Genomic DNA, 26867 nt, shown 5'->3' with positions numbered 1-26867 from the left:
TGGCTAGCTCAGAGCGCTATCTGGTTGTTGTCTCTCATTTCCAGACCGAAAACAATCCAACGAAGGGTCACACAGTCCAAACGAGGCTACTAAATCCAGTTGCGTTAGCTTGCAGCAGCGCCGCATCCGCCATGTTTCCCTCTACTCGCTGTGTTAACGAGCAGCTAATTATGTCCTCAAACATTCAAAACTTTTAACTAAAGTTCTGTTAAAAGACTGGTCTTCCGGCAGATTATCTTGCAGATAATCCTAACACATTCTAGTCCACAAACCTCGGGCTCTCTTCTCGGAAAACTCTGCATCGACGAAAACTGCTCCTCCGCGGTCTCATTAGTTTTTTTTTCTCACAGACACACGATCACTGCATGCACGTCCTGTGAGCCAATCCACACTCACTACACTATGTGACCAGGTACATTTCTCTAGAAGATATAAGATAAAATAAACAGATTTTTACATTTTTAACAAAATAAATTAATAAAACACATTGAAGCATTTTAAACTCCTTATGAAATTAACCATTTTAACACATTTTAATTCCTGTTTTAAACTACACTTTTTTTTAACCTATTTATTGTTAACTTATTTATCAGAAACAAATATGCATTCATATTTTCTACTTGGCTACATGTAAAAATTGTCCAGTGATGTCCATAGAAGCAACTGTCAATAAAGTGGCACTAAAAGTGACCAGTAAAACACCCATTTAAGCGTTCTTGCTGGATATGACTTTGGTTGATTCAGCTGTTCAGTAATCTAACAGCTTGTGGTAGGAAGCTGTTGATGAGTCTGGAGGTTCTGCCTTTTATGCTCCGGTATCTTTTGCCCGAAGGCAACAGTTCAAAAAATCTGTGGAGAGGGTGTGGGGAGTCCTTAACTATGCACAGGGCCCTGCTCCTGCAGCGGCTCTGGAAGAGATCTTGGACAGAGGGGAGAGAAACTCCAATAATCGTCTCTGCCCCCCTGACTATTCTCTGTAAGGCTTTCCTGTCCGCCATACTGCAGCTGGAGTACCAAGTGGACATGCAAGATGGCGGCGCGCATGGACGCAGCAGCCCCGGACGAGACGTCCTTCTGCCTTAACCTATGATCAAGAGGCCCATATCTAATGATTTTCACAGTTTATTCAATCTTTGAGTTTTTCAGTGTATTTTGTTTTTATCCAGCTTAACATATATGAACTCTGACTGAGATACACAAACTCACTTGTGCTTTGTTATAAAGTGCTTTAGATGATTACTTGTGAGTGTTAATGACATCAGTGAAACCTATGACAGAAAATTTCAGTGACCTTTTATTTCACTATGAAACCAAGATTTCAACTTAATACTAAGTAATGAGAACTGTAACAAAATATATTACATTTCTATTGTGAAAACAATGTGAGGGTCTAATACTGCAGAGGGAAAACTCAGACCGGGTCTTGTGAATCAAGTCAAGACATACAGTTCACAATGTGTTCTGTAGTGTTACTCTTTATACCTGTAATCAGTATGCCATAATACTAGGGGTGTGTGATATGACGATATTAGATCGTGAAGGATTAGAAAGTGTTGACGATCTGCCAGAGGAGAGATCTAATTATCGTCTATAGGGCACATTCTATTAATTGCAGCTCTATATTTGCGCACAGACGCATGAGAATTTTTTTTTTTCCTTGGGCAACTAACAGCCAGCTTCGTGTGAACATGACCAACCAATCATGGCGAAGTACGAGCAGTGCATATTTTTTGAGGTGTAGTGGGTAGCCATGGCCGACAACGAAAGTGAAAGCTTGGAGTTGGTCCCCAAAAAGAACTCCACTTCAGTTGTATGGACAGTGTTGGGGAGTAACAGAATACATGTAATGCACCGTTTCTGTCTTGGCCAATGCATTCCTGTCCCAGCTCTGTTCTGCCAGCTGCGACTCCATTCTGACTGAGTGATCAGGCAAATAGCTTGTTTATTACGTTTGTTTGGAGTTGGGGCTTCTTGGAAATGCATCGGGTTGCCTTCGTTCATTTAGAAAATAAATATAAACTTGTGAAACAGAGAAGTATCGTCAAGTAATACATTGATTTCAACAATGTAACTGTATTCTGAACACTATTTAAACTGTACTTTCTTAGAAAATTGAATCGAAGGCAACTGACTAGTGCGGACTAGATAGACCGATACGTACGAACTGATGAAGCCCCTTGGATAAGAGGCGAAACGTCTTCCCAGACAAACGTATGTCCAGTTGCCTTCGATTCAATTTTCTAAGAAAGAACTATGACCTGGATGAATGAGAACATTCACAGACATATTTAAACTGTAACAAATGGAATACAGTTACAGTTAACGCTGTTACATGTATTCCGTTACTCCCCAACACTGCGTATGGAACTGGTTTGGGTTTTCTCCAAACGACAAAGCGCAAACAACTGTCATTTGCAAAGTTTGCACCGAGAAGGTTCGAGCTTCGGATGGCAACACAACAAACCTCTTTAACCACCTGAAGAGGCAGCATCCGAAACAATTTGGTGAGAGCCAAGCAGCGAGGCCAACCACACATCAGCCAGTGGTAATGGCTAAAGATATTGATAAAAGCATGCCATATGAGAGAAGTAGCAAACGGTGGAAAGAGGTGACTTTTTTTGTCTTTAGGGCTAAGTTTTTACATAGAGAATAGTTTGGTTCTAAATTAACTTCACTGTAGAAATGAACTGTGATAAAATCGTGATCGTGATTTTACCATTAAAAATAATATAGAAAGAACTGTGTGGGAGATTCAGCCCTTTTAGTGGTTCCAAAGTAACTGGACAAATACACATGAAGTGAAACAAACTCATCAGATTTAATATTTAGTGTAAAATCCTTTGCAGTCATTGACTGTAGTATCCATTATTATATTTTAAAGTGAATGTGCTGAGAGCCTGAAGAACATAACATGTCTAACTGTCCAAATACTTATGGCCTTGACTGTACATGTCTGTTTATTACAGATTGTGTCATATTTAACTGTCATGTCTCCAACTTGTTGAGAATAAAACACAAAGGATTTGAATCAGAGCCAATGAAAGATGATCATCAATGTAGAAACTCCTCATTGGTTAGCATGTGGATAAAGAGCTGATATTTCTGCTTCACTCAACAAATCTGCGTTTGATGTTTGGCCCAGTTTTCAAATGCAGGTCTGTTAGTTTGCTGTGAGCTGCAGAGCAAACTGAGAGTTTTGTTCCTTTGATTGTCCTTTCAACACAAATGTTATTTGACTTTTTCTTCATTGTTTCCTCTTCAGACTGAGCAGCTGTAACCTCTCAGAGAGAAGCTGTGAAGCTCTGTCCTCAGTTCTCAGCTCCCAGTCCTCTAGTCTGAGACACCTGGACCTAAGTAACAACAAGCTGCGGGATTCAGGGGTGAAGCTGCTGTCTGCTGGACTGGAAAGCCCACACTGTACCCTGGAGACTCTCAGGTCAGATGAAGTTCCAGTTTTTTTTAAATGACTTTAGAGAGGCCCATATCTAATGATTTCACAGTGTATACAATCTTTGAGTTTTTCAGTATATGTTGCTCTAATTCAGCTTCATATTCTGTGGATTTCACATATATGAACTCTGGTTGAGATACACAAATAGGTTTATCATTTATGCTTTGTATTGTGTCACTTCCTGTTTGCTGCTTCTGCACTGTGGTGTTAAGAGTCTTATCCTAGCTTATCAATCAACATTAACCTTGCTGTGTTCTGTGGTCAATCTGAATTCTTGCACACATACATCGCTTTAGTTAAACATCTGTTGTGCACGGGTCCCTCAGGCTTTAACACTATACTGTAATTGCTCTTTCTCTGGTCCGCTAGCTTAGCTGTTAATAATGGCTTCTTTCTCTCCTGCTGTCTCTCCTCTTTCCTGCTTGGTGTGTGAGATATTTAGTTACTCCTCTGCTTCCTTTAGCGATAATGGTATGTGTAATAAATGCAGCATTTTTGTAGTATTGGAGGCGAGGCAGGAGAAGGTAGAGGCTCGGCTCCAAACCATAGAAAACCACCCCGTAGCTGCACTACCTAGTCAGTCCTCTGTAGTTGGTGCGGACCAGTCTAAAGTAGCTTTAGATAGCTGTCCTACTTTAGCTCCTGTTAGCTGTTCTGCTGCAGCTCCTGAGCAGCAGGGAAGCCAAGGTGGCTGGGTGGCAGCCAAAAGGAAACATAGCCTGAAACAACGGCCCGTGATTCATCAGCAACCACTTCACATTTCAAACAGATTTTCCCCAATCAGTAACACACCCGCTGAGGAAAAAACTCTGGTTATTGGCAGCTCCATTTTGTGAGATGTTTTCAATTCAATTCAGTTTTATTTATATAGTGCCTTCCACAATCAAAATTGTCTCAAAGCGCTTTACAGAGACCCAGAGCCTGACCCCAGAGCAAGCACTTAAGGTGACAGTGGCAAGGAAAAATTCCCTTTTAACAGGAAGAAACCTTCAGCAGAACCCGGCTCATATGGGGGACCCTCCTGCTGATGGCCGGGCTGGGTGAAAGGAGTAAAAGGAGGAAGATGGGACAGCTTGGAATGGAGGAGAGGAGGAGAAGGACATGCAGCATAATACAAACAGGGTTGGCAATGGACAATCTTAGAGGGCCAGCATTTAGATTACAGTTAGTGAACAGTTAGTGGATAATCTGTGCTCAGCAGATTACAGTTATGATAGGAGACAGAGCACAGAAGCAAAAAGCTGTCATAAATATTTACATTACAGTCTCCATAGAATATTATTCCAAAATGTATCTGTAGCAATGTGGAACATTAAACGTGTTAGAAATGGATCATTGTAGACAATAAACAGCAGCAGGTCGGTGGAGCCAGGATCACAGACAGAGAACATGCAGCTCTGGAGCTAGAGATACCTGCAGAAAGGTAAAGAGGAAGAGAGACCAGAGAGAAAGAAGCACAGAACTACGGGACAGAGAAGACACTGCGTTAATGGCATGGAATAAAGGCTAATACATGTGAGAGTGGGTCTGAGGAGAGAAAGTGAGAAAAGAAGAAGTGCGCAGAGGATCATGGGAAGTCCCCCAGCAGCCTAGGCCTATAGCAGCATAACTAAGGGATGGTTCAGTTGCCTGAGCCACCCCTACTAAGTGCTATATCCTTAACCGTAACAGTGTCTATAGAAATAATTGTGACTATCTATAGGTTTAGTCATAAGCTTAAAACCTTTTTTTCAACAAAGCTTATAAGCTTAATTTTAAAATTAGAGAGGGTGTCTGCTTCCCGAACCCAAACTGGCAGTTGGTTCCACAGGAGAGGGGCCTGATAGCTTAAGGCTCAGCCTCCCATTCTACTTTTAGAGATTGTGGGAACCATAAGCAAACCTGCATTCTGGTAATGAAGCGATCTGTTGGGATAATATGGTATTATCAGCTCTTTGAGATATGAAGGAGCCTGGCCATTGAGTGCCTTATATGTAAGGAGAAGGATTTTAAAATCAATTCTGGATTTTACAGAAAGCCAATGAAGAGAAGTTAGTACAGGAGTAATATGATCTCTCTTTCTAATTCCAGTCAGTTCCCTCGCTGCAGCATTTTGGATCAGCTGGAGGCTTTTTGGACAAGTAACTGGACATCCTGATAATAGGGAATTACAGCAGTCCAGCCTAGAAGTAACAAATGCATGGACTAGTTTTTCAGCATCACTCTGAGACAGAATGTTCCTAATCTTACTGATATTGCGCAGGTGAAAGAAAGCAGTCCTAGAGACTTGTTTTATAGGTGAGTTAAAGGACAAATCCTAATAAAAAAAAAGTCATACTGGAGGCCAAATTAATGCTATCCAGAATAACTATATGATTACCAAACAAAATAACCTCAGTTTTGTCTGAATTCAGAAGAAGAAAGTTACAGGTCATCCAGGCCTTTATGTCTTTAAGACATGCCTGAAGTGTGGTTAACTGATCTGTTTCGTCTGGCTTCATAGATAAATATAGCTGGGTATCATCCGCATATCAATGGACATTTATTCCATGCTTCCTGATAATATTGCCTAGGGGAAGCATGTATAAGGTGAACAATATCGGTCCAAGCACAGAACCCTGTGTAACTCCATGACTAACTCTGGTATAAATGGAGGAAACATCATTAACATGAACAAACTGGTATCTATCTGATAGATATGATTTGAACTAGCCTAGTGCTGTTCCTTTAATCCCAATAACATGTTCCAATCTTTCCAATAGGATATTATGATCAATAGTATCAAATGCAGCACTAAGATCTAGAAGGACAAGTATAGAGATGAGTCCATTGTCTGAACTTTCAAAGTGCTGTTTCTGTGCTATGATGAGCTCTAAATCATGACTGAAAGACTTCAAACAAACCGTTCCTATGAAGATGGTCACACAACTAAGTTGCAACAGAATTTTAGAAGTAAAGGGGAGATTGGATATAGGTCTATAGTTTGCCAAAATGCCAGAGTCCAGAGAAGGCTTTTTAAGTAAAGGTCTGATAACTGCAACCTTAAAAGCCAGTAGAACATATCCTGTTACCAAAGAGAGATTTATCTGGTCTAATATGGAAGTGCCAATCAAAGGCAAAACATCTTTAAGAAGTCTGGTTGGGATAGGATCCAAAAGACATGTTGATGGTTTAGATTTAAAAACTATTGAAGACAACTCAGCGAGGTCTATGGGAGAGAAACTGTCTAACGACAAATCAGGACTGGCAGACATTTCTAAAGTTACTGTTCTTGATACACCCACATCATTAACAGGTGTAGGCAGGATAAGATGGATTCTATCTCTAATATCTAGAGGAATGCATAGTTCAACAAAGCAAGGACTCTTTGTGAGCCTGGCTACAGTGCTGAAAAGAAACCTAGGGTTGTTCTTGTTTTCCTCTATTAATGATGAATAATAGGCAGTTCTTGCCTTGTGAAGGGCTTATTTATACATTCTGAAGCTGTCTTTCCAGGCTAGGCGGAATTCCTCGAAATTAGTGGATAACCACTTCCTTTCCAGCTTTCGTGATATCTGCTTTAAAGTACGTATTTGTGAATCATACCATGGAGCCAGCTTCCTCTGATTAATGACTTTCTTTTTCAGAGGGGCAGCAGAGTCAAGGGTGAAGGGTCAAATGTGAAGTTAGAGACTCCAGCGACCATAAAATAATTAAAAGTTAAATGCATTCCTGGGGCCAGAGCAGGCGACGTTGATTTATATTTAAAACTGCTGGCCAAGGATACACGTAGATTTGGTAAGATTGTTATTCACGTCGGCGGTAATGACACTCGATCATGCCAATCAGAGGTCACTAAAATTAATGTGAAATCGGTGTGTAACAATACCAAAACAATGTCGGACTCCGTAGTTTTCTCTGGACGCCTGCCCGATTTGACCAGTGATGACATGTCATCATTCCGTCATTGGCTGTGGTGTCCAGCAAACGACGTGGCCTTCATAGACAACTGGAAAACTTTTTGGGGAAAACCTGGTCTGATTAGGAGAGACGGCATCTATCCCACTTTGGCTAGTTCAGCTCTCATATCTAGAAATATGGCAGATTTTAATAGACAACCAAAGTCAAGACAACCCAGAGCTGAGACCAGGAGGCAGAGTTGCAGTCCTCCATGATTACTATCATTCCAACAATTCTTTTTATCCTATAGAGACTGTCTGCTCCCCGTCAACAAAAAGTGAATAAACCAAAAAAGGCATTTATTTTAGGCGTTATTCATAAAAATCTCAAAAAAATTAATACTATCAAATTGTCTGAAGCTAAAAACACCACAATTAGATGTGGGCTATTAAACTTTAGATCTCTCTTATCTAAATCTCTGTTAGTAAATAATTTGATAATGGAGTATCCGTACCAGATTCATTTATTCTGTCTTACTGAGACCTGGCTGCAGGGGGAAGTATATGTCAGTCTAAATGAGTCAAGCCCTGCCAGTCATACAAATTATCACATTCCTCGGGGCACAGGCCGAGGAGGAGGAGTGGCAGCAATCTACCACTCAAGTTAATTAATTAATCCCAGACCTAAGCCTAGTTATAGCTTATTTGAAAACCTTACCCTCAGCCTCTCACATCCAAATTGGAAGACGGAAAAACCAGTCCTATTTGCTGTGGTGTATCATCCACCTGCTGCTTACTGCTTACTGAGTTTTTGTCTGAATTCACTGAATTTTTATCTGATTTAGTGCTTTGTATGGATAAAGCAATTATAGTGGGTGACTTTAATATTCATGTAGATACTGACAATGACAGCCTTAAGACTGCATTATATTCAGTATTAGACTCAATTGGCTTCTTTCAAAATGTTAACAAACCAACTCAGTTTTAATCACACCCTTGATCTTGTACTCACTACAGATAAAGCAATTCTAGTGGGTGACTTTAATATTCATATAGATAGCCACAATGGCAGCCTTAACCCTTGTGTGGTGATCATATTTTTGTTACTCAGCCAGTGTTCATGGGTCTGGTGGACCTGCTGCATTTTTACACTACTCACAATAAGTTAGGGATTTTGTGAGAGACTCAGTGGATGTCATGCATACGGCGTTTTGTTTCACTTCAGAGAATTTTTGGGATAGGGAGGCAATTGTATTGGGGTGATAGACACACCTCATTTTGTGTTTTCCACGTAATGGTCTCACTGTGTACAGTGTGCCTTACATATTGGGGCCAATACCAAAAAATACTAAAAGACAACCCTTTTCAATGTGGCATCAATTTCAACATTTTGTTCGTATAAAAAGCTGGTATTGTCAGTAAGTCATTCCAAGATCATCATTCAAACAGCCATGAACACAACGTCACTTAACAGATGAGCAGCGCCACCTGGCCATAGCGCGCCTTCGGGTCGGTGGCAGGCAGTCAGATGTTGCTCGTGAACTTGGTGTGTCTCAAAGTGTCATCAGCAGACTTGCATCAAGACACAGAAATACTGGCAGAGCTCATGACAGACTCAGGAGTGGAGCCCCATAAGTGACAGACCACAACGATGACCAGTACCTAAGGACCTATGCACTCAGACATCGTTATGCAACTGCCACACAGCTGCAGATCCGTTTACGAGAAGTGAGGGGTACTAGGGTTTCCAGATAAACCATTCGCAACTGACTCCACCGCTTTGACTTGAATGCCAGACGACCGTTGCAGGTGACTCCACTGATACCAAAACACCGCCATGAACGTTTGCAGTGGGCACAAGACCATGTGACCTGGACAATGCAGCAGTGGTCTACCGTCCTGTTCACTGATGAGTGTTGGGTCACCTTGCACAGAAATTATGGTCATCAGTGTTGCTGGTGAGCGATACGCTGAGGTCAACACGGTCCCCAGGGTTCGCTTTGGTGGAGGAGATGGCTCAGTCACTGCACGTTCTTACCTCAGAGACATCATAGAACCCATCATCATCCCCCAATTCTGCCAGCACACCCCCAACTTTCTGTTCATGGATGATGATGCTCCACCACATCGTGCCAGTATTGTCACAGCTTGACTTCAGAAAGTCGGAGTGCCTCATTTGGTATGGCCAGCAATGTCCCGTGACCTGAACCCCATAGAACACGTCTGGGACCAGCTGAAGCAGAGACTGGATGATCGTACCCCACCCCCACGTGACGTTGCTGTCAAGCTGTCATTGCAGCAAATGGTGGAAACACGCTACTGACTAGGGATGCACCGAAATGAAAATTCTTGAACGAAACCGAAAACCGAAAATGAGGAAACCAAGGCCGAAAACTGAAACACCGAAAGTAATTATTATGCCAGTTATTAGTACCATTGCATTTATGGCTATGACTGTGTACTAACCTCACGAAAATTGCAAGACATTGCAATTACATAAATATGAATGTTTCAAAGAATAAATCAATTTGAACAAGATTGTAAAATTAAATATGTTCTCTCATAAAAAAACACAAAGTACATATAAGTCAAGTGCATTTTAAAATTTTCGCTGTAGGCCTACAACATAATAGTGTATCAAAACAAAGATTGCCATAGTCCATATGTTAACCATAGGCCTTTAACAACAACAAATGCACCAAGAATTGCAGCGCTTTAAGTTTTTAACTTCCTTGCCTTTTCAAAAACGTCTGCCACAGACACAGTGGGCGTGCTCGGAGAGATTTTTCTTTTCTGCGCTGCATTCCACTCATACTCAGCATAGCGATCGAGATGTTTGGATTTCAGGTGATAAATAAACCTGACGTGGAGAAATTCTTTGCAGATGCACCCCCTCTTGAAAATTTTCAGTGGCAGAATATTCGGTGCATCCCTACTACTGACATTGTCAATTTTTGTTATTTGGGGCTATCCTTGTTATTGTCTAAATTTTTGGGATAATAAATATTAAACTAATGAAAATGGTGTTTCTTCTCATTCAGTATTAGTAATATCAAAGGGAACTTTTACTTATTTCATTAAAATTCAGACCAAATAGGAAAAGCACTCATGTAAATAACAATATCGCTAACTTATTGTAAGTAGTGTAATTCAACACAAACAATTTTATGTAAAAATACTCAATAGATGTTTACTTCATCATCAATTACAAGCAATATAAACAGCATATATGGTTAATATTTGCCCTTTACCTTTGTTAGATCACATTTATAAATTAAAGTGCTGCTTGTTTTTTGTTTTTCAATAAAATGTAATAAAAAAGAAAATCTGTTACAATCAACATATTACTGTGTGTGTTGCATATGTACCTCTTCGCTTGATATATGTATATTGTTTTTTTCTGGGTCCACACGCTTTGCAGGGCTTCTTTTTGTTGCTGCTGGCTGCAACCTAGAATAATGAAAAGATCTCCTGTTTTTGATGCTCCTGGCCACAGATTATCCCATCCCTGTTCAGTGTACTCATGAGTACCTCATTCTTGCCTTTCTTTGTCACATAGGATACCAGGGACGTGTCGACCTTGTACACAAACTTGGAAGAATTGACAGGCCTGTTCTTTGTAGTCAGCAGTTGGGGTGGGAGCTCAGACTTGTCTTTCTGTATTGTTCCCACCATGGTCAGCTTCCTCTTTAGGAGCTCTGTTCCCAGCTTGTGCGAGGTAAAAAAAAAAACTGTTGCATGTGATGTTGTGTCCACTGAGTCCCTGAGTCATGTCCAGGACAACTCTTGATTTTTCTCAGGGGCTCCTCCATCAGGTTTTCCTGTGTAGACTTGTAAGTTCAGTCACCCAGTTAGCTCATTTGGTAGAGCATGAGACTCAGTCTTTCAGGGTCGTGGGTTTGAACCCCACTCCAGGCAGCACCTCCTCCTATGGGCCCACCACCCGTGGGAGGTGCCATAGGACTTTGGTGCATTGTGGTCTGGGCAGCAGTCGCCCCCGTGACCTGGGCCTAGATAAGCAGCAGATGATGACATGACATGATTTGTAAGTTCCAAGCATATGAGGAAGTGCCATCACAGGCAGTCCAGATCTTTATAAAATATTGTGCAGGTTTAGATGGTATATACTGCCTTAAGAGGCAGCAGCCCCTAAACAGCTGCTCATCAATGGTGACTTTAGGCCAAGGGTTGTACAACAGGGTGAGGCGGTGCACCTTGTTCCAAACTGTCCTGATGGCAACTAGCTTGGGCAGACACACAAAACTCACGCACACACTAGCAGCAGACCCAGACAGGTGGAGGACAGAGTGATGGTACACAGGACCTACAATTTCCACACTTTCATTAGCCCCCGGTCCAGAGGACCTGAACACCCTGTAAGTAATATAAATGTGTAGGGGAGGTCTACAGTGTGTGGTCATTGCAGATGTGTTCTATGTTCTACACAGAAAATGAGCCAAGGCCAATGAGTCTGAGTTTGAAAAAATAATTAATTGTATCATTTTTCTTTTGATAAAAACTGAAAATGGGTCCCACAAACCTGACCACCATATAAGGGTTAAAACTGCATTCTATCCAATATTAGACTCAATTGGCTTCTTGCAAAACCAAAACCTTGCCAAACCAACTCACTGTTTTAATCACACTCTTGATCTTGTACTGACTTATGAGATAGAAGCTGAATATTTGACAGTGTTCCCTCAGAACCCTCTTTTATCCCATCATTCTTTAGTAACATTTGAATTTACAATAATGGACTGCAAAACATCTGGGAATAAAATTAACTACTGTAGATATTTGTCTAATAATGCTGTTACCAAATATAAGGAAGTTTTTCTATCTTTATTATTGCCATATGCCAGTTTTACAGAAGGCAATGGCCTAAACTTTACTCCAGCATGTATAGACTATATAGTTGATAGTACTGTTGCTTCATTACATATGACCCTTCACTCTGTTGCCCCTCTGAAAAAGAAGCTAGCTCCATGGTATGATTCACAAATACGTACTTTAAAGCAGATTTCACAAAAGCTGGAAAGGAAGTTGTTATCCACTAATTTCGAGGAATTCCGCCTAGCCTGGAAAGACAGCTTCATAACGTATTAAAAAGCCCTTCATAATGCAACTGCCTATTACTCATCATTAATAGAGGAAAACAAGAACAACCCTAGGTTTCTTTTCAGCACTGTAGCCAGGCTGACAAAGAGCCATAGCTCTGTTGAACCATGCATTCCTCTAGCTCTCACTAGTAATGACTTTATGAGCTTCTTTAGCAACAAAATAGTAGATTTTAGAGATAGAATCCATCTCATCCTGCCTACACCTGTTAATGATGTAGGTGTATCAAGAACAGCAACTTTAGAAATGTCTGTCCTGATTTGTCGTTAGACAGTTTCTCTCCCATAGACCTCGACCATCAACATGTCTTTTGGATCCTTCTTAAAGATGTTTTGTCCTTGATTGGCTGTAAGGGACAAAGCATGCAAGCATGAGGATCACAGATTAAATTATTCAAAAGGTGGGTTTTATTTACCCAAAAAAGATGCAAAGAAATGTTTTAACCAAAATATAACAAACATGGGTCAATAAAAGAGGTCAACCTAACAGAACTGAAAACTGAAAAAAAAAAATACTGAAAAAAATACAAACTCAATTAACTGAACAGACCAACCGACAAACAAAAGACAAACAGACCTCCACACTGAACAACAAAGGACACATATATAATGGTTGATCAGGCCATTATTCTAACAAAAAGGGGGATTACTAACAACACTGCAACAAACTCAACAAAAGAAAACAAAACCAGACAATCAGCCTGTCAGTAAAAAATATCTTTAACTATTAACTAAACAACATCAACAACTAACAGTCTAAACAAATAGTCAACTATACAAACTAAATCCCTAATTGCCCCCATGATGTGGCATCCGTTTGGTCCAGCCCAATTTGGCCGCTCCCTTCATATAATGGCTGCACTTCTGGGGGCGGCCCCTTTTGGACCCAGCGAAAGAGGACGCCACTCAGCAACACCAGTGGAACCAGCAGCAACAGCACCCTCTGCACTGGTAACTCAAACAAAACAGAATTAAAATGAACCATTTAAACAAAGAAAAGAGTTGACTGTACAAAAGTTAACTAAATGTGCATGCTACAAATAGAACCAATTGTACAGTCAAAAAAGAATAAATAAAGTGTGTGTATTGTATTCCATGTGTTTATTTACTGTATAATGTGCTTAAACTAAGGGTAAAATTGTGGAAAAAAACTAAAGTGTAGGTGCAGCGGGTACCGACATTGCCGTGTGTTGTGTGGTCACAGGTGTGGCCATCACACTGACACTTCCATGTTAGATCAGATAAATCTCTCTTTAGTAACAGGATATGTTCCACAGGCTTTTAAGGTTGCAGTTATCAAACCTTTATTTAAAAAGCCTTCTCTTGACCCTGGCACTTTAGCAAACTATAGACCTATATCCAATCTCCCCTTTACTTCTAAAATTCTTGAAAAGGCTGTTGCAACTCAGTTGTGTGACCATCTACATAGAAACAGTTTTTCAGTCAGGATTTAGAGTACATCATAGCACAGAAACAGCACTGGTGAAAGTTACCAACGACCTTCTCACAGACTATGGACTCTCTATACTTGTCCTTCTAGATCTTAATGCTGCATTTGACACTACTGATCATAGTATCCTATTGGAAAGATTGGAACATGTTATTGGGATTAAAGGAACAGCACTAGGCTGGTTTAAATCATATCTATCAGATAGATACCAGTTTGTTCATGTTCATGACGATTCCTCCCTTTATAGATAGATAGATAGGTAGATACTTTATTAATCCCCGTGGGGAAATTCGTTACCAGAGTTAGTCATGGAGTTTCACAGGGTTCTGTCCTTGGACAAATTTTATTCACCTTATACATGCTTCCCCTAGGCCAGGGGTGTCTGAACTCTTCCACAAAGGGCCGTGTGGCTGCAGGATTTTGTTCCAACGAATTAAGAGCACACAGTTTGACCAATCAACTGTCTGAAGACTGAGATCAGTTGATTTAATGAGTCGAGTCTGGTGTGCTGCTGCTTGGTTGGAACAAAAACCTGCAGCCACACGGCCCTTTGTGGAACAGTTTGGACACCCCTGCCCTAGGCAATATTATCTGGAAGCATGGTATAAATTTCCATTGCTATGCAGATGATACCCAGCTATATTTATCTATGAAGCCAGACGAAACAGATCAGTTAGCCATACTTCAGGCATGCCTTAAAGACATAAAGGCCTGGATGACCTGTAACTTCTTCTTGTCATGTCATGATCTGCCACTTATCTGGGTCCAGGTCACGGACCCCTGTTATAACATAAATTCTTTTAATTTGTCAGCTTATGAAACCCACATAACTCCATCAAACAAGGATCTAACAAGAACTATCCAAGTGAATAAAGAAAAATAACAAAACACAAATTATGACATTAACTTTGTTCAAAACGGGTTTTTTTTTCAAAGTTAAAATGGGCTTAATTACTGTAAAATCAACAATTGTGAGCTGCTTAGAACATGTATGACAGATTTTACAAATTTTACAAAAAAAAAAAAAAAGGCTGCACACAGCCTTGCATCCAACTGATGGTTTGATTACAATCATTTGTCTGCATACACACATAAAACCTGCCAACACTAAATAATTGCAACAGCAGCTACACATAAATAATATGTAATCAACTCAAAATTACAAAATAAAGGTTGACTCAGTTCACAACTATATTGGTTTTTAGGTTTATAGTTTTTAGGTTTTAGATCCAGATCAAGTGGATCCCCTCTCTACCATCCATTGATCATGTTCTGAAAATAATAAACACAAAACAAAATGCAAGCACAATCATTAAATTGCACACATAGTTTAATTATTCTTCTTCTTGGTTGAATTACCAGATTCTGACCAGATGTCTGACATCGTTTTCCCGCTGCCAGTGTGTCAATGTCTGGTTTTAAGTCCTGTGCTGAGGTAATCCGTAGAACAGCATGGAGGTTGTCATCAGTGAGGTGTGATCTGTGCTTGTTTTTGTTCAGATTCATTATGGAAAACATCTGTTCACACAGATAGGTGCTCCCAAACTCCATCTAAAGGTGTTGGGGTGCAGCGCAGACGTCGGTGGTGAAAGGATTGGCAAAGATGTCAAAGCCAGACTGCTGTGCTTTGAAGTCAGAGAAGCGCAGATCAAACTCAGTCTTTAACCGGCTCAGTTTGGTAGCCAACTGAGCACATGAAAAAGTCTCGGGAAATGAGGCTGACATGCTCTGACAAACAGGAAAGTGGACAAGATTGTCCTGTTTCACTTGGCACATCCATAGGTCCAGTTTACGCTGGAAAGCCGTGATCGTGTCAGACATCTGCGTGATGACTTGTTTGCGTCCCTGCAGCTTCTGATTCAGTTGGGCGAGATGCTTGGTTATGTCACACAACACAGCAAAGTCACACAGCCACTTTGGATCTGACAGTTCAGACAAGGATTTTCCTTTACTCTGCATAAAGAAAGAGCAATGTCTTTCCTGAGCTCAAAAAAATCGCTTGAGGACTTTGCTCCTACTCAGCCACCGCACTTCTGTATGGTACGGCACATCCCCGTGCTCCGAGCCCATCTCCAGCAAAAACAGTTGGAACTGACGGTGATTCAGGCCACGCGCCCAAATGAAGTTCACTGCTTTCATGACTGTGGTCACAATGTCATCCATCCCCAGTACCTTCCCACACAAAGCTTCTTGATGGATAATGCAATGATACGTTATCAGAGGCATGTGACAGTTCATTTTTTGCATTTTCCTGTGTCTCATCAGCCAGTTGTGTTGCAAGATTTTCTGCTAGTTCCTTAACTCGATCCGCTATGGTGTTTCTTGATAAACTGACATTTTTAAAAGTCTGTAACTGGTCGGGACACACCTGCTCACAGACCTTCAGCATGCACTGCTTCAAAAACACTCCCTCTGAAAAAAACTTGGAAGCGTGGGTGATTTCTTCAGCCACAATAAAGCTAGCTTTCACTGCCGCATTGTTTTTGGCTGTGGATTTTGAGAACACACTCTGCTGCGACCGCAGTTTGCCTTTTAATTCTTGGGCAATTTGTTGCTTTTCTTGAAGGCTAGCTTTGGAGTACTTAGCTCCCTGTTTGGTGTCAAAATGCCGCCGCAGATTGCACTCTTTGACAACCAACAATGCCTCGTAACACAAAAGACATACCGGTCTTTCTCCTAGAAGCACAAACAAGTATTCGCCTTCCCATCTTTCTTGAAACAGTCTTCCATCTGTATCAACTTTTCTCTTCCTGGACATTTTGGGATCATTATTTATTTCTCAATTCCACTTATTGCCATGATGTGGAAACACTGCCGTGTAGTGGCGGTGAGCCGTCACTTCGCGGGTATCATAGTCGACAGGCATTGTGGGAAATGTAGTTTTAGGTCAAATAGACACTCAGACCTTTTAAACTCTCGTGGGCCACGTAAAATGACGTGGTGGGCCACATTTGGCCCGCGGGCGAATGTGTGTTCTCTGTGCAACAATGTGGACAAGCTGCAGGCTAATGTTAACTACATGCACGGATATAGAACTGCATCAGTGCTCGCTTTCACAGAAACTTGACTTAGCAATAATGACAGTGATGACACGCTGCACATCGACGGATTTGCCCCCCCGATCCGACTCAACTGGGACACAGAACGCACCGGGAAGCAACATGGCGGAGGTGTGTGTTTCTACGTAAACACACGCTGGTGCTCCACAGTCGTCGTTAGAGAGGAACTGTGCAGTGCAGGCATTGAGCTTCTGGCCATCTCTCTTCGCCCCTTCTATCTTCCAAGGGAATTCCCTCAGCTCTTCTTCATCCTGGTTTACATTCATCCCAGAGCAAATGCAACTGCAGCTGCTGAACACATAAAGGACACTGTAAACAGACTAGAACTCATGTCACCAGACTCTTCTAAATTCATACTGGGTGACTTCAATCACTGCACAGTTGACAAATCACTGACAGGATTTCAGCAGTACATCACCTGCACGACCCGACTAAAGAAAACACTGGATAAATGTTATGGATCTACCCCCAATGCATATAAGTCTATTGCTCTTCGATCTCTGGGCTCTGCAGACCACCACACCATCCTGTTGGCACAAGCCTACACCCCGGTCATAAGGAGAATAGAGAGGACTGTAAAAAATATCAAGCAATGGACTAATGACAGCATCGCCACTCTGCAGGGATGCTTTGAAACCACAGCCTGGGACAACATTCTGGCATCGTCCAGTGACATCAGCGAGCAAGTGGATGCCGTGTCGTCATACATTTCTTTCTGTGTGGACAACATCATTCCCTCCAAACAGGTCACCATCTTTCCCAACAACAAACCCTGGATAACCAAAGAACTTAAGGAAATCCTCAACAAAAGGAAAAGAATATTCTTCAATGGCACTGAATCTGAAAAAAAGGAGGTGAACAGAGAGGTGAAAGCTGCCATCAGAAAAGCCAAGACAGCGTATAAGACCAAGGTGGAGAATAAATTCACTGAAGGAAATCTATGCTCAGCTTGGCAGGGGATTAAGAACATGGCTGCTGTAAATAATACACACACCACTCGCAAGACCATCCAGGTGGAAGGCAGCAGCCCAGCGTCTCCCCCCCCCCAATGACCTCAACTCTTCTTTTCCAGATTTGAAACAGACAACATCTCCAAAACAGAAACCTTTATCTCCTTTAGCACAGAGGAGGTGGTAAAAGCTCTGAGGAAGACCAAAACAACCACAACACCTGGTCCTGACAACATCAGCAGACATGTCTTATGCCACTGTGCAAAGCAGCTGGGAGGAGTGCTGCAGCTGCTGTTTCAGAGATCCATCGACAATGGCACAGTTCCGCAGCTGTGGAAGCATTCTACAGTGGTCCCAATTCCAAAGAAGAGCTCTGTTAAAGCTCTAAAAGACCTCAGGCCACTGGCTCTCACCTCCCTGGTAATGAAAGCCATGGAGAGGGTCATAAAGAACTACATCACCAAGGAAACCAACCTACTGATGGACCCTCTCCAGTTTGCATACCGCAGAGACAGGGGGGTGGATGATGCTAAAATCTTCATAATGGACACTGTTCACCTGGAACAAACAGATACCAGCGCTCAACTGCTCTTTGCAGATTTCTCCTCTGCATTTAACACCCTACAGCCACACATCCTCGCAGAGAAACTACACCACCGTTTCCACCTGCCGGAGCAACTAATCCGTTGGATCATAAACTTCCTGACCAAAAGATTACAGAGAGTGCTGGTCAATAACACCCTCTCAGACCTCATCTTCACCTCCACCGGTTGCCCTCAGGGCTGTGTCCTCTCTCCTCTGCTCTTTATTCTATACACCAACGACTGCAGGTCCATCCACCCAGAGTGTCATCTGGTGCAACAACTCTGCACTGGAGCTAACAGTGGAGAAGAAAAAGGAGATGGTGGTGACCTTCTCTAGGAAGCAGAGGAAGCTGGCTACAACATCTGTCAGCACAGTCCACGGGAGGCCAATAGAGATAGTGGAGGAGTACATCCAATATCTGGGAACAATATTTGACAGCTCCTTCACTTTCACTGCTAACACTGAGGAGATCCTCAGAAGATGCCAGCAGCGACAGTACCTACTGAGAAAACATAACTCCTTTGGGGTCAACAGCACCATTCTTAAAAACATTCTATCACTCCTTCATAGAGAGTGTCATGACATTCTCTGTAACCTGCTGGTTGCACTTCAGAACAGGAACCGTCTGCAGAGCACAGTCAAGGTCTGCTCTAAAATGATCAGACTTTCACTTAGATCACTGAACACAGTGTGTGAGTAGCAGACACTGAGGACAGCACACAGGATCTTGCAGGACCCCTCACCTGCCTTGTTCCCAGCGTTCAAATGGCTCCTCTCAGGTTGCCAGCTTCGCTGCCCCAGGTGCAGGACTCAGAGGACAAGGACAACCTTCATTCCGAGAGCTGTTCTACTCCTCAACTCCCTACCATCCCTGCCCCTCTGCCCTCCCCCCACCCATCCCCATCCCCGCCCCCCTGCTCTCGAACTGTGACTCCCTCCCACCCCCCTGTTCATCCTGCTCATGACTACCACCACCACCCCTACTCCCCCCACCCACCCAACACCCCCCACTACACTAGCCCACTTTAAACTCCAAGAGACACTGAACTTTGAACTGGACTAACATAATCTACTGCACTTTATCTACCATGAAAAGACAGTATAATATACAGACTGTATATTCTCCAACCTGCTATCACAGCATCCTTTGAGTTTACTTGATTCTATTCTTATTTATTTTATTCCTATGCTATTTATTTTGTTTTATTTTATCTGTATTTTTATCCTATGCTATTATTCTGTTAACTGTGTAAACTGCTCACGTGCCTTGAATTGCCTCCCAGGGGATAAATAAAGTTCTTTGATTTGATTTGATTTGATCGATTCCTAATAATGTTGCCTAAGAGAAGCAAAAATAAGGTGAAAAGAATTGGTCCAAGCACTGAACCTTGTGGAACTCCATGCCTTTTGTGTACATGGAGGACTCGTTGACTTGTACAAACTAAAATCATTCTGATAGGTAAGACCTAAATCAGCTTAGTGCGGCTTCTTTGATGCCAATTAATGTTCAAGTTTCTGTAGAAGGATGTGATGGTCAGTGGTATCAAATGAAGCACTAAGATCTCACAAGACAAGTACAGAGACAAGTCCTTTGTCTGATGCACTTAGTAGGTCATTTGTAACTTTCACTAATGTTGTCTCTCTGCTATGATTCACTCTGAATCCTGACTAAAAATCCTCAAATTATTGTTCTGTACAAAGTCACACAGCTGATTGGCAACTGCTTTCTCAAGGATCTTAGAGAGAAAGGGAAGGTTAGATATAGGTCTGTGGTTGGCTAAAACACCTGCATCAAGAGTAGGCTTTTTAAGAAGCGGTTTAATTACAGCTACTTTAAAGGACTGTGGTACATAGCCTGTTAATAAGGAGGAATTTATCATATCCAGTAGAAAGTTGCTGATTAGGGGTAAATTTCCTTGAGGAGCCTGGTGGGGATCAGGTCTAAAAGACAGCTTGATGGTTTAGATAAAGATCAGTGGAAGAGAAACTTTCTAAATACATATCAGGTTTTACTGTTTCTGAGGTTCCTGTGCTTAAAGAAATATCAGTGCTAACTGAGGGCAGGATGTGATCAATTTTGTCTCTGATATTAAAGAAGCCCATGAAGTCATTACTGCTGAGAGCTATAGGAATACATGGATCAATAGTAGAGCTATGTCGATAAAATCGATTCTCCTATTCTCATTTTATTTTGTAAAGATCGATTCGTACGTGCTCGCGTTTGAACTTGCGTCATCGAATTCACGCATGTGCATGTGGTGTGAAGCTACCAAACAATGAACATGGCGTCAGACAGTACGCAGTGCTTACTTACGTAATTTATTAATGCCCAAATTTGCACTTTTTTATTTTTAACATTAACTAAGCATTGCTTACTGTGGTATGAAGCTACCAAAAATCCACTGTTTGGTAGCTTCATACCACGCGCTCATTCTTCCAATTTGGTGGAACGGCAAATCCTTTCAAGTTTTCGTGTTGTTTGCTTTCTGAGCTTGTGAGCTAAACCACGGAATAAGCCTCTTTTGTTTCACTGTCGTCTTTCTTAGCGATAGAGTCAAGTGTTATTCACTGTTTCTACTGACTTACCATGTACCGACTCTTGCCTGATAGTAAATCTGCCTTTATTCTCCAACCTCTGAATTTTTGTTGTCGTGCAGTTAAGTCTTTGGTCAGAGCCCTGTTGGATAACTAGATACGAGTCCCAACAATAATAACACCATCTACACTGGTCAGAGACATTCATCTGCCAGTCTCAAACCAAGGAGGAAATGAAATCAGATCTCTGATCATGTCTCTGTCTTCTAAAATATCCATGATCAATAATCAGCTGAACCTCTCTGACATCCTGATCTTGTCATTCTGAGATCTTTTGTTGTGTCTGACACAAAGTGATATCAAATGGAGAAGACAAATGATGAAATCTTTCCTCCATGTCACCTCCCTGCTCCGTATAATTCCAAGATAAGGACTCCAGGTCCTTTGTCTCTTTGCTGAATGAACAGAATAATCAAACCATCTGTGTATGAGAGCCATGTTATGTCCATGTTTGCATGCTGAAAGAGAACGTGCTGGTCTGACCCCTCTCCTCCTTTCAGGGTGGAGCCTGGTGGAGTCCGATGGTTGAGACCAGGTCTGAGGAAGTGTAAGTGTGGTTTTCATTTGATTCCTGAAAACAAAGCAGCTCACATTCAACCATCGTCAATCAATGATCAGGTGATAGATCAATAACTGCAGCTGTGTTGTTTCTTCTTCTCTCCATCAGATTTCTGTGAACTCACCATCGACACAAACACAGTAAACAGAAAGATCAAACTGTCTGACAACAACAGGAAGGTAACACGTGTGAAGGAGGATCAGTCATATCTTGATCATCCAGACAGATTTGACCAGTGGCCTCAGCTGCTGTGTAGTAATGGTCTGACTGGTCGCTGTTACTGGGAGGTCGAGTGGAGAGGAAGGGTTGATATATCAGTGAGTTACAGAGGAATCAGAAGGAGAGGAGACAGAGAAAACTGTTTGTTTGGATGGAACGATCAGTCCTGGGGTCTGACCTGCTCTGATGGTGGTTACTCTGTTTGGCACAATAATACAATGACACCTGTCTCCTCCTCCTCTTCATCATATTCCTCTGTCTCTGACAGAGTAGCAGTGTATGTGGACTGTCCTGCTGGCTCTCTGTCCTTCTACAGAGTCTCCTCTGACTCACTGATCCACCTCTACACCTTCAACACTACATTCACTGAACCTCTGTATGCTGGATTTGGGCTCTTGTTCTGGTCGTCTGGTTCCTCAGTGTCTCTGTGTAGAGTGTAGCAGAGAGAGTCTCCTCCTGTTAGAGAAACTCTCTCTCTGTTGAACAGATAGTTCAGTCTGTACATGTCTGTCTCTTTCACTCACACACACCTTTTCAGATTCATGTATTAAAGCAGTTTGTTTGTTAAACGCTTCTAAATGATTTCTTGTAAACTTCTTCCAGTCCTTTAAAGATGGAAGCTACGATTATTACAGGAGAAAAATGTTGCTGACTTTTACTTTTTAAGATTCTAATCATGATCTTGTCCTTTCACATTAAAAGCATCATTGTGAACATCAGTGTTTTGTCTTTCTCTGAATCTTGGGACAACTGAGCTGATTCAGTTCAAACTAAAATGCTGCCACAGTTTATCTGAAAGATCTGATAAAAAACAAAGATAGAAACTTGTCAAACTGTCTTTCAGAAGTTCACAGAGTTAGAAAGCTCCTGACTCCTATGAAGAGTTTGAGCCTCGATTCTATGAATTTTAAAAGTCAACTTAAAAAAAACAAGATGAGTGAAAATCAGCAGCTGAAGTTTGACTAAAACAAACTTAAAGTTGTTTTCAAATTCATGTGTCTTTTTTGCAGTGTATACCTGGTTTTCACCCTGTTTTTCATGTTTTAAGGCTATGTCCAGTGCCACCTTTGTTGCTATTTTACACAGTGCACAACCTCCATTAACCTCCTTTTAGCTGTAAACATTTTTTACAGAGTATCTGCTTGTACTGAAAACATGGATGGAATAATACATGAAACATTATTCAAACTATGACCAGTCCTCATCTTCCTGCTGATGTCATCAATAATGATTGGTACATTCATTCATTCATTTTCTACCGCTTAATCCGTCAGGGTCGCGGGGGAGCTGGAGCCTATCCTAGCTGACTATGGGCGATTGGCAGGGTACACCGTGGACTGGTCGCCAGTCAATCACAGGTCGCAAGTCGCCAGTCAATCACAGGGCTGGCACACAGAGACAGACACACATGCACACGCTCACACCTACGGCCAATTAACCTAACCCATGCATGATTGTGGGAGGAGTACCCAGAGAGAACATGCAAACTCCACACAGAAGGGCCCAGACCAGGGTTTGGAACCCTCTTGCTGTGAGGCAACAGTGCTAACCACTGCACCACTGTGCCGCCCTGTTGGACACTTGTCAGTGTGACCACTGGAGGGCAGTAAACTCTTTGATTATTTGTCAATCAGTCAGACATCAGTATTTATAGCAGTGTAATAATGTGTGTTCACATACAGAGAGTCATTATCAGACTGATGAACATTAGAGCTAAAATAAGTCAGTAAATGTGGAATAATGTCAGTGTGAACATCAGTATTATTGTCAGTGCTGTGTGCCATTGTAGTTACTGACAGTGACCACTGGAGGGCAGAAGACTCCTGTTCAGTCAACACTAAAGACTGAGAAGGAACAATAAATAAAAACAAATCAGATCAGACCATCAGTCAATAAACATGTTTACATGTGTTGATGGAAAAATGTGGAGGGTTGAAGAACTGCATGAGGAGAAGGAGCCTCAGGGGAACTGATGTGACTCTGGAGGATTCTCACTCTATTTCATTTGTGTTTAGGTGAATTGGATGAATAATGTAAAGAGATCAGTGGGGTGTGTTGCATTGTAGACTCTGAGCTGGACCACAGAGGAGCATCTGAATTTCATCTGTGAATCCAAACATTGGGGTTGCCTGTCACCAAGTGCTTTGCTGTCAGTTTCTGCAGCTTCTCATGTGGCCTACACACACACACACACACACACACTTGTTTCAAGTGATTAAACTGTTAAAAACACTAAAAAGTCTAGAGCATCTTCACTTTAATAATCAGTGCTTATCATAGGAACAGACAGCTGCCCCTAACGTATTGGGCCTCACAGTAACATTAGTAGTCATGAGTTGTAGAGAACTGGGACGTTTATTACAATTTTGGGAGAGTCTGCTGCCTTAACTTACCTTCAAAACCGGCGCTCCGGAGATTCTCCACTCCGCAAAACTTCTTCTCCTCTCCGCCGTGTGTGTGAGCAGTGGCGGTTCTAGACCAATTTCACTGAGGGGGCCTGGCTGGGGCCAGGGGTTTTGATAGAGGGGCACATTAAACCCGCAGCAAAAAAGACAAAGATTCGAAATCTTGTTTGACTTTTTATTTTAATAAAACTTGTTAAACCACTGATAAGAGGCTGCCCTACTATTACAGCAACTGTATTCTGCGGTTTTGGTGATTCCGGGCAAACCGGTCAACAAATGAGTCGAGACTCAGTGCTTTTGCCCTCCTCGACTCGATGCTAAGGACACCCAGATTGCTTAATCTGTCGTCATTCATAGTGGATCTGAGGTAGGTTTTCACAAGCTTTAATGTGGAAAAACTCCGTTCACAAGCAGCAGTGCTTACTGGGATTGCAACCGCTATTTTACAGAGTCTGTAGAGCTCAAAAAAAACTTCTTTGTATGGCTCAATGAACTGTACAAGCTGTACTGTACTCGAGGGTCTCTGCATCCCAGCCTGGATTTTTCTTTCCAAGATTCTTTTGAACTGATGTAGCTCATGCCCCAGGTCATCAATATTTGAATCATACAGTTGTGCAAATGAAAATAGATCTTTCTCTTTAAGGAAGGTGTCTTTTTGTGGATTTAGAGCTGGAATGCTATTCATGATTTCACAGTTTTTACTTGAAAATCGTCTTTGAAGCTCACTGAGCATAAGATCAATGACAGGGTAGAAAAAGTTTGTACGGAACCCATCTTTATCTCTTTCGGACTCTCTCTGCCCAAGAGTGGTAAGTACACAGTGCTGGCTGAGTTTAGAGCTTAGCGTTTTTTGTCGTTTTGCAGCTGGTGGTGTCATATGTAGTCAAACATAAATTCTGCATGGACACAGCATATAGACTAAACTGCTATACTTAACACTGCTTAGGCACTCAGACACACACAATTGTCTAAACTGTATTTATTTATTAATGCTATTTATCAATTGTATGAATTAATTCATTTTTTATTGCATTCAGTAAATATAAATTAATATATTCTAAAGCCTGACCAGGGACACAAAACATAGTGTTCTTTTCAACATCACATACCTGATGGTCCAGTGCTTGTAGATGCACAAATATTTTCTGTCTGTGTCTCACACTCCGCCTCTATCTCAGTCTCAGCTTCCTCACCCTCAGGATCTTCATCTGTCTCTCTCTGCTGCTCTGGGCCCTCTCTCTGAAAATCAACGTCTCCCATGTCCCCTGACTCTCCTTCTGTGGCGCTCTCAACTTGCTCCTCTTCAGCTCTCTCACCACCATCATCTGACTCTGTCTCAATGTCTGCACCATTCTGTGTCTTTTTCTTGTAGAAATAGGACGTAATGTCCTTTTTTCTCTTCATTTTTCACTACAGACAAAAAGCAATTAAGAGGAATTACACTTCAGCAATCCTACCATTGCGGGCTTGCTTGGTTTTGTGTTGTGATAACGTACGTTAAGAATAGTAACTAACGTTAGCTAGAACCATACAATCAACTTAAGCTGACATTAACACCTGGTGTTCTGGCAGGATGCTATTATAATTCATAAAGTTAGCAAACAACATTTCTTTACCAGAAGTCTTACCTTGACAGTGTAAGTTCGTTCGTCGTTGTTCGTTGTAATCTTCCGACTGCTTCAGGCTCGTGTTATGGTTCGCGCTCGTTTTTTAAATGGTGCAGCGCACTAAAAGGTCCGACTAGAATGTTAAGCCACGCACGTTAGTTCTACCTTCGACGTCGGCGACTCGGCGCTACTGAATAATCTACTTTCGGAGGGGGGGCCACAGGGGGGTCCAGAATCAGTGCTACAGGGGCACTGGCCCCTGCTGGCCCCTCCCCAGAACCGCCACAGTGTGTGAGCACTGTGCATGCACAGCTTTCACTGCTGATTGGCTGTTACCTGATGGTGCTGTGGGTGGGACAATGCTGGAGACAGAGTACTGACTGCAGACAGAGAGGCGCGGCTGCATCAGAGCCAAAATAACAGAGTTTAAAATTGATCTCTTATCGGCCGTTAGATTAAAAGAAAAGGCTGATGCCAATAGGTGTCAAAATGCCGAATATCTGTGCCGATAGCTGCTGGTAGAAATGACTGTAAAGTGTCACGGCTATGGGAGGCAAAGACTAGGACCCAAATGCACGACCCCTCAGACGTAGTCCAAAATAATAATTATTTATTCAAAGTAACAAAGATCACCCATAAAGGGGAAAAAGGCACTAAAACAAAAGTTACAAAATGTGAACACAAAATCACTCTTACGAGGAGAAAGACCAAGCAATGAACAAAACAAAATCAGAAACAAAGTAACAAATAATACCTAACCTGACTAGGGAAACAATGAGAGTACATAACCTGACGTGAGATACAAGACCAGGGGTCGATTTCACGAAGCAGGTTATGTGGAAACACTGAGTATGTTAAGCCTGAAATGACGGAAACCCAGAGTTAACCGTTTCAATAAGGGAGGTAAATTAACCCCGAGATAGGGGTAAGTCAAGGAGTAAGTTAAGCCCATTTCATAAAGCGAGGTAACTCGTACTCGGAGTCTGTTACCATGGTAACTTAGTCTGTGAACA

General features: G+C 41.9%; 1 protein-coding gene and 1 pseudogene across 1 annotated transcript; one reads left to right on the top strand and one right to left on the bottom strand.

Annotated features, from left to right (window-relative positions):
* Positions 1 to 15126: 15126 nt before the first annotated feature.
* Positions 15127 to 16633, bottom strand: LOC121191504 (annotated as a pseudogene).
* A 5109-nt stretch (positions 16634 to 21742) lies between these two features.
* Positions 21743 to 22454, top strand: LOC121191464 (stonustoxin subunit alpha-like; the record flags this gene model as incomplete). The annotated part of the gene is made up of 1 exon (XM_041052610.1): positions 21743 to 22454. A coding segment is annotated over one exon (540 nt), but the record flags the coding sequence as incomplete, so codon positions are not given.
* Between the last annotated feature and the right edge of the window lie 4413 nt (positions 22455 to 26867).

Source organism: Toxotes jaculatrix, chromosome 13, assembly GCF_017976425.1.
Source record: "Toxotes jaculatrix isolate fToxJac2 chromosome 13, fToxJac2.pri, whole genome shotgun sequence".
NCBI lineage: Eukaryota > Metazoa > Chordata > Actinopteri > Toxotidae > Toxotes > Toxotes jaculatrix.
This window is presented reverse-complemented; position numbering and strand designations above follow the sequence as displayed.